This window comes from Orycteropus afer, unplaced genomic scaffold (assembly GCF_000298275.1).
Source record: "Orycteropus afer afer isolate SDZICR_OR568_19922 unplaced genomic scaffold, OryAfe1.0 scaffold00943, whole genome shotgun sequence".
In the NCBI taxonomy this organism is placed as follows: Eukaryota; Metazoa; Chordata; class Mammalia; order Tubulidentata; family Orycteropodidae; genus Orycteropus; species Orycteropus afer.
In genome coordinates this window covers 33,155-41,998 of record NW_006922530.1, presented here as the reverse complement: position 1 = coordinate 41,998, position 8,844 = coordinate 33,155, and the positions used below count along the sequence as shown (strand labels likewise).

At 50.5% G+C, this 8,844-nt stretch overlaps 1 protein-coding gene across 1 annotated transcript in view; it reads right to left on the bottom strand.

The window, feature by feature from the left end:
• Positions 1–8,844, bottom strand: part of LOC103212375 (gamma-aminobutyric acid type B receptor subunit 2-like) — a gene marked incomplete at its 5' end in the record, with an annotated part of 135,553 nt that overhangs the window by 103,162 nt on the left and 23,547 nt on the right. Inside the window, 2 exons of the mRNA XM_007958356.2 lie at positions 884–1,016; positions 4,153–4,303. Coding sequence (XP_007956547.1) covers positions 884–1,016; positions 4,153–4,303 — 284 coding nt within the window. The remainder of the gene's footprint in view (positions 1–883; positions 1,017–4,152; positions 4,304–8,844) is intronic.

The following is an 8,844-nucleotide window of genomic DNA, read 5'->3' as shown; positions in this document are numbered from 1 at the left end:
AAAAAAAAAAAAATCTTTTTATGTCTAAACTATGGATATACATAACTTCCCAGGTGGTGCAAATGGTTAATGAGCTCAGCTGCTCCAAGGCTGAAGGTTTGAGGTCACCCAGACGTGCGTCTAAAGAAAGGCCTGGTGACCTGCTTCTGAAAGGTCAGCCACTGAGAACCATCTGGAGCACAGTTTGGCTTCTCTGGCACGGGGATCGCGACGAGTCGGAGCCACCCCCCGGCAATGGGCTTTGGTTTCTTAATAGACAGACGCATGGTGAAAACCAAAACTCCAAACCCACTGTCATCAAGTTGATTTTACAACTCATTGACATTCCTAAATGTAAACAGTGTATCAATGGCATTAACGCTTCGCAGGCAGGTAACTGGGGAATTGTGTTTTAAAAAGCTCCTCAGAGGAGCAATAATGAATTAAAAAAATGGCTGAGAAACTCTGCTTCCATCGTAAATAATGGTTCCACTCTTTTATGTGTGACTCAACACTGTCCACTCAAACATCTCTCACTACACTCTGCGATGAGCGTTGGGTAAGTAGGAGAATCTGTGCCTTCACAAACGGACCCAACTCTGCTTTTCTGGTGGGTAATTTTTCTCGCTCCTCTTTCTGTGTTACCTAGTCCTGTCTCGGTGGGCTCTCTTCTAGCAGTGGCCTCTAAAATCCATCTTAATTTTGCAGGTTACTCTTCAGTCCATTCTGGTGTGCAAGTTGCACCACCTTTCCCCAGTGAGTTGCATGAACTGCTCAATGGGTGGTTTTCTGCCTGTCCATGAAACTTTTCAAGAATTTCTGCATTTGTGTCTATGCTTCTGATGACTGAGCTCACCAAGAACACTTGACACCATGGACCATTAGACTGTGAAGAACTACTTACAGTGCAAAGTGTCTCAAAGGTCTTTTCAGAGACAAAGGATCCATCCAGGCCAAAGAGAAATATGGATGCGTACGAGAGCATCCCGCCAAGGATGATGAGGTTGTTCATATATGGACTAGACATCTTGATCAACCTGACGAAACAGAGAGAGGCTATTTAACAGACTGGTCATTCCATTATTCTTTCAACTGTATTTCTGAATGCCTGCTGTAGCATACCATGTGTACATGCTGTCAACGGTTGATGGTAGAGGGAGGATGTAAGCCCCTCCCCAGGGGTTCTTGTTCCTTCACTAAATGACCCAGACCGCTAGATATTTCTACTTGTTCATTTCCTGTCTCCTCTCTCAAGTTCATCTACCACTTCTCTAGGGCCATCATCATTGCATCAGCTTATTCAACCATCAATTTTCATTTTACACAAAAGCTTTAAGTCAACAGGTGTTTCTGGCTGGAGCTGGGAAGACAGGCCAAACCCAGAGCACTCCACATTTAAGCTCAGGAGCCTTGGAGTGTGAGGAGGGAGATTCTCACGCCACACTGTCCGGCCCTGAATGGAGCAGGTCTAGGAGGTCTGCAGGTGAGAACTCGGGGTCACTCAGGACCTGCGGCACCGCATGGGGAGGAGTGTCCACGTTAGCTGCAGGATTCACTTACACTGTCCTGCGCAACACAGCATGGGCAGGACGCCTCCCACTCACTGGCGATGGAGGCCGACAACAGAGTCCCCATCCCACCCCCACCCTCGCCTTCGCCAGGCTGTGTTTGGGGGCATTCTTGATATTCCCAAATTCGACATGCTTCTCCCTCACTTCCTCCAGGGATCCTGCTGCCTAGCACCCAGCAAGCCAGGCTGGGTTACAGCATCAGCGGGCTGGGGTCTACTGACAGAGGTGCCGAGTCTACCAGTTCACTCAGTCACGGCTTCTCACATCTCCTGGCACCCCAGGTTCCAGGTGCTGTTTTGCATACTGTAATTATGGTCTTTTGTTCCCCTAACACTTTCTTTTGCTTTATGGAGTTCTAGTAATCCTTCCACATTAACAAAGAAACAGACACAAACCCTGGTGGGAACTGGGGCCCCTCCCTGCCCTGGCTTTCCACTGGGGAGCCCTGGGGCCAGTGCTCAGTGCTGCCACCCTATAACGGTGCACCCTTGGGGAAGTCACTTAACCTCCTGAAGGTGAGTTACTTCACCCTGAAACGGGAGTACTGACCACTCTGGCGAGGGTGCATGGGAAGCTGAGGCTGAGTGTGGAGGTACTTTGTAAACCAGGAACCGTTAGGGCAACGTCATTCTTGTTACCACAGGAGGTTGGTGAAGGGAGAGGCCAGGAGTTGGGGCAGGCTTCCTGGAGGAGGTGGGCATTAAGGGCTGAGTAGCATTTAGGGAGATAGAAATGAGAGGCGATTTGGAACCCCAACGACATTCACTTCCTATCTCTTTGCAGATTTTCAAATACCCAAGCCAGTCAAAAAAATCTATCTGGAGGACAGCCTCTATTGGAAAGAGGAATGATAATTTCCCACCAGGTGGCTGAGGGGGGCAGTTAAGGAGTTAAAGGCATGCAATTTTAAAATTGGAGCAATTTGCTGTCACAGTGGGAATTCTTGGGGCTTTTAGGAAGGGGACCTAGTGCTAACTGAGAGCTGACTATGTGCCAGATACTTACAAGTATGGTCCTGGCTGGCGTTTGTACTGAATAGATAGAAGTTGCTTCCGTTGTGTGTGTCTGTGGCGTATATGTGTTATTTGTGATAAATAAAAGAAACAACAGGTGAATAAAACTCCTTTTTTGCTCTTCAAAAAACAGATTTGATGTAAGAAATTGCAACCAAAAGAAAAAAACAAGAGCCTCCAAATTGTCTGCAAGCAGGGAGAAAAAAAAACCCAACTGTTCTCCTTGGACCCCTGCTCGTTCCTGGCAGCCTGTGAGGTCACGTATGTGGCTTCTGGGCATGGCGGCAGAGCCGTGACACTGCGTGGGTGGCACTGAGGCTGTGCCCTGCGACAGCCCACTCTCTGAGCCCCTGCTTGGCTTTTCCCACAAGGCAGGGACCTGGGTTCTGAGATTTGCTATGGAAACCAGAGAAGCTGGCTGTGCTTTGTAAACACTGCCGCCTGGGAGGGTGGCCTGACCTACCCATGACCGACCAGAGTGGCTCAGGGAGCTTCTCTGAGCCAGCCCCGTGATCGGCTGTGGATTGGACTGTTGTCATTCACAGGGCGTCAGGAGGATGAGATCAGCATGGAAAGCAGAAGGTCACAGCAGTGTGGCCTGGGACAGCGCCCCTCCATCTCTCCCATCTGGGACACAGGGCTAGTGGGAAGGTCAGGAGAGATGGCATAAGGGAGGGGCTTCCCACACTGTAACATGCTGTACCAACGGTACCAACGGTACCAAAGTGATAGTGACCCCCTCCAGCAGTGCTGAGGCTGGCACAGGGCCAGGCAGTGTTTCGTCCTGTTGTACACAGGGTCGCTAGGGGTCGGAGATGACTCGACGGCACCTGACGACAACAAACGGGCAGTGCTTCCCAAAGATGCTGGCAGGGGGCAGAGAAATCTGGGGACTTCTGTTCTTCACGTCTCCCCACAGAGCACCGTAACGGGCACAAGCAAATCTAAGCTCTGAGGAGACCTGTGGACTCGTGCCATTCAATCATATTTAACCCAGTCTTCCCCAAACTCGCTGACTTCCGTGCATGCCGACAGTGCTCCGCAGGCCCAGAGGCCACGCCACGCTGTTGTCTGTGTCCGTGCAGCCTGCACAGGAGCCACAGCACACGTGACACCCTCTGCACGTGTGCACGGAGGCATTGAGAACACACGTCACGGGAGGCTTGCCTGTTACTATGACGCTGAACAGGTGTAAGTGGAACTTCCTGACTAACACAGACTGGCAAGAAAGGCCAGTTGATCTGCTTTTGAAAACCAGCCAGAGGACACCCTGTGGATCACTATCATCCAATCTGCAAGCAGTCATGGGCATGGTGGAGGGCCCGGTAATGTTTCATTCTGTGGTGCATGGGGTCGCCATCACTCAGAGGCTGACTCAAGGGCAGTTACCAATAACAAGAGAGTGGTGCAGCGTGCAGCCCGGCCTGTGTGTGTGCATGTGCATGTGTGTGTGTGAGTGTAACACCTAACACCATCCCAGTGACTGGCCAAACACTTCAGGAAAACCTGTCCTAAGAACCGCCCCTGGAGAGTCTGCTGCCAGGCGAGGCTCCCGCACTGTGTCTGGGCGCGGGGTGTGAGCAGCTTACTTCTGATTCCGATTCTTGATGTTGAAGAAGAGGAACGCACTGGCCATGATCATGCCCAGGATGGTGAGGGCAGAGAGGATGCTGTAGAGCGGCAGCGAGATCTTGCGCAGCTGCTCCAGGATGATGGTCTTGTCTTTGGGTGGCTCGGATCCTGCAAGGCCAAGGACAAGACACTGGCTGAGCCCATACAAAGGGACTCCCTGAGAGCATCTCTGCCTGGCTCTCCCCGACCTCTGTTGCGCAAACCCTGTGCAATGCACACGGGGTAAGCTGGATCCAGTGGCTGGCTGGTCTGCCAGCGGCCTTATTTCTTTGTCTAAACAGGGCCAACGAGAGATTTGTGATGCATTTAATAGTCACAGAAGAGCCAGAATTCTCCTTCGAAATGAGGGTGGTGACAGTTTGTCTCACATACTTCGGACATGTTATCAGGAGGAACCAATCCCTGGAGAAGGCCATCCTGCTCGGTAAAGTAGAGGGACAGCAAATAAGAGGAAGACCCTCGATGAGACGGACCGACACAGTGGCTGCAATAATGGGCTCAGCAAGGCCTGGGAGGATGGTGCAGGACCGGGCAGGGTTCTGTTCTGTTGGACGTGGGTCGCTATGAGTTGGGATCAACTTGATGGCACCCAACGACAGACAGAACACTAGAATTTGATTTGGCCAATTATGCTGTTAGGAGCTCTGGTAGCATAGTGCCTAAAGCACTTGACTGCTAACCAGAAGGCTAGCAGTTCAAACCCACCAGCCACTTCTCGGAGGGAAGGTTGGGCATTCCTACTTCCGCAGTGATACTGCCTTGGAAACCCAAGGAGGGGGTCGCTATGAGTTGGGGCTGACTTGATGGCAAATAACAACAACAACAATTATGCTGTTGAAAATCCATCAGCATTTATCCCCAAAGGTGTCAATGGCTTGGAAGGCTCCTGGCTGGGTGCTGGGTGCTGGGTGCTGCGAGAGGGTACCGCTGAATGCCAGGAACCTGTCTGTGGCCCTCAAGGACTCTGCTCCAAGATGTGGTAACAACGGTCCCTCAGGGCGGACATCCTGCCTGTCAGATCCCTGGTGATGTCTATGTGGTCTGGCTGTGGATCTTCCGCCTCAAGGTCATTGTGTTGTAAATGCCCTTTCTGTTTTTCCATTTTCATAGGACTCTCTGACCCTGGGAGGAAGAGGATGCTGGCATGCCTTCCCTCCCTGCTGTGCCAGGACCAGACTGAGCGTGGCTTTCTCTCTGGTGACCGCAGAGACTCCCCTGTTCATGGATCAAGGATACCCACAACCAGGGGGAGCCCTGAGGGCCGCAGAGTAAGCTCCTCTCTAGGGACCATGGAAAACTGCCCTGTTTTCATTTCACCAGCACAGGCTGCTTGGGGTGAGGGATGCAGGGACTCCTGCTTCTTGCAAATCCCTTTTCTGAGCTAATGCTTTGCATCAGGGTTCCGTGGGGACCTGTGGAACCTACGGGGCTCTCCCCTCCAGTGCCGACGTGTGGAGTCAACCACAGGGGAGTACCAAGCCTGAGAGTCCTGGAGAGCCCCAGGGCTCAGGATGGCCTCTGGCTGTGCCACTGCGTTGGATTAGCGGACCACCAGCCTCTGTTCCCAGGAGACGAGTGATCGACAGATGTGCCAGCAAGGAACAAGAACTCTCCTGAACATCTGTGTTTAGAAACTCTTCTGGCTAGTTCACATGTGTTTAGAACATTTAGTATGAAACAGAAAAAAGAGTTTCAACCGTGTAAGAAGTCTAGGGATGGTGCCAGGTTCAAAAACAGCTAGCAACCTGCTGGTGTGATGAATGCAACACTGTCAGCAATTCCATGCAAAGGAACATTTCTACAGAGTGGCTGCAGCTGATGCCAGGGCCAAACCAGACACAAGGCGGGGGGTGTGATGTCACTGCCAGCAGTGGAAACTCAGCATCTGGAACCTTCTCCTGCTCCCCTTCTGCCCTGGCCTGCACCCCCCTGCACCCCGGGCTGCTCGGGCAGCTTGGGGTGCCTTCTGGCTCCCAAACACACGAGCCGTCCTGGTGGTGGCCATCCGTTCTTGGCTGGAAACCAGCCCCTCTGTTCATGTGAGCACTGAGTAAAGGGGTTGAGGTTGGATCCAGGGCTATGACTGTACCCACTAGCCAGTTTGGGGCTCACTGTGTACAAATGACTTCAGAAAACTGAGCACATCTCCTTCCTATACCAGGTCCCCAGAAATGAAGCCTCCACAAGGTGCATGTTAACTAAGACATCACAGAAGCCTATCAGAGCGTTAGTCACAATGGCAGACTCTGTTTTCTTTCTTCCCTCTCACCTGCTCCATCCATTCACTCATCGCCCTCTTCCTGTCAGGCTCGGGGCTGGGCACCAGGGAGCCAAGGAGCGGACAGTCTCTGCCCTCATGGAACATACATACTAGACATGTTTTGTTTTTAAAGCCATAATAAGCATCACACTTGGATGCCTACCATAGGCTAAGCCTCACAGGTAGATAAGATTACAAGTTTCCCCTGCTATCCAAAAGTAGAGACTCCCTATAAAACCTTCTGTAAGCCGAAATGGCATAGAGCAAAGACACAATCACCATTAATTTATATGGGAAAATTTTCAAGCATTGCCAGACCCCCAAAATAACCTACCAAATCATACCAACTAACATGAACCCTATACTAACACAACATGGAGTGTTTACAGACACAGATCAAAGCCATGGTGGCTTAATGCTGAGATGCTGAGTGCAGTTCCCGGGGAAGGAGCTTGGTGGCGCCACCCTCACAGCTCGGGGTACACGCGACCTCTTTAACTGCCCGCCGCAAAACAAAGGTTGAACGCTAGTTTCACTTTTTGTCTTTTTTCGTAAAAGTGAAAATCCTCTTCAGATTTCTTTCGGTTAATGAAAGTAAGTACCAATGTAAGTCTTTTGTAAAAGTGAAGTGGTGTAAAGTGAACTTTCAAAATGCAGGGTCCATGTATTCCCAGTCTACAGAGGGCAATAGCTTTTTAGGTGTCAAGTGGCGTTTATAGTTACTCAGTGGTAGAACTGGCAGGATTTGAACCCAGATCTTCCTAACTCCAAAAAACCTGTGCTGTAACCACTAAGGACAATGGCGTGCAAAGATAGCGTCTGGCTGTGTGGAAATATCAGGCACCGGGAGGTCTGAGCACAAAGCTGGCAAAGGCTCCAGGAAGGAGATGGTGTGGGAGCTGAGCCTTGGTGAAGACGAGAAGAGCTGTTGGCTGGTCACCGGGAAGACAAGGCAGAAGGACATCCTAGGCAAAGGCAGGGCAGAAGCAGAGGCATGGGGCATCTTGGCATGTTGAAGGAACTACGAGCAGTCTGGTTGGCGTCATTCTGAGAGAGATGGCCAGAGAAGTGGGGAGGGTCCCACCATGGGGGCCTTGGGGCCACACACACACAGAGCGAGGTCCATTAGGGGCTCTCAGCAGAGCGGGGTATCTTTGGCATGGCATGGTGGCCTGGGTACTTGGGCTGCTGAAATCAGGACGGGCCTGAGGGAGAGTAAGACTGGGGGTGGGAAGACCCGTCGGGGCTGGTGCAGGGGTTCCTGAGAGGGCTGAGGGCTGAGGCCAGGCAGCAGTGTGAGCGGGAGAGCTGCACTCCACACTGCTCTGGAGGTGTCTTGACCAGCTTTGGGTTCAAAGACTGGTGGTTATTCTCTGGGCAGGAGGGAAGAAATGAGAAGCCAGAGGTGGTCCTGAGCTATCCTGGCCTGGAGACACAGCCCGAGACTCGAATGGCAGGTTTCAATCAGTGACGAGTCAGACGCTCCTGACTATTATTTAACCATGGTCCTGGATGGTGATTTATTTATTTTCCTCCTAAATTTTATTTATTTTGTTGCCGTTGTTGAGAATGTGCACATCAAAACACACACCAATTCAATAGCTTCTATATGTACAAGGCGACATTGATTATATTCTTTGAGTTGTGCAACCATTCTCACCTTCCTTTAAGGAGTTGTTCCTCCTCATTAGCATTAATTCACTGCACCCTAAGGTTTCTACCTAATCTTCCAAGTTGTCATCAATTTGATCCCAAAGAGTTCTTAAAAGAGCATCATACTCAAAGCCACCGTTGTTTACTAGTTAATTCAAACTACTGTTTGGTTTTAAAATTACTTTTCTTGATTTAAGGTTTAAAGATTATTTCAGGGCAATAATTTCAGGGGTTCATCTACCCTCCATGGTTCCAGAAAGTCTAGAATCCCTGAGAATTTTGAACTTCTGTTCTGCATTTCCTCCCTTTTGATCAGGATTCTTCTATGGGACCTTTGATCAAGAGGTTCATGGGCACCATCCAGTTCTTCTGGTCTCATGGCAAAGGAGGCAGTTTGTTCATGGAGGCCATTAGCCAGAGTCCATGTTGTTGTTGTTATGTGCTATCAAGTCGGACCTGACTCATAGCAACCCCTCCTTGGGTTTCTGACCCCATCTTCCTTCTGAGGAGTTATTCCTGTCCTCTTTCTCCTTCCCCTGTTGCTCCAGGTGAATAGAGACCAATTGCTGTGCATTTGATGGCCACCTGTAAGCTTTTAAGACCTCAGGCACTATGCAAAAACTAGGAGGTAGAACAAAAGCACTGAACACATTATTAGACCAGTTAACTGGGTTGTCCCATGAAACCATGGCCCTAAACCTCCAAACCGAGGAACTAAATCACATGAGGTTATTTC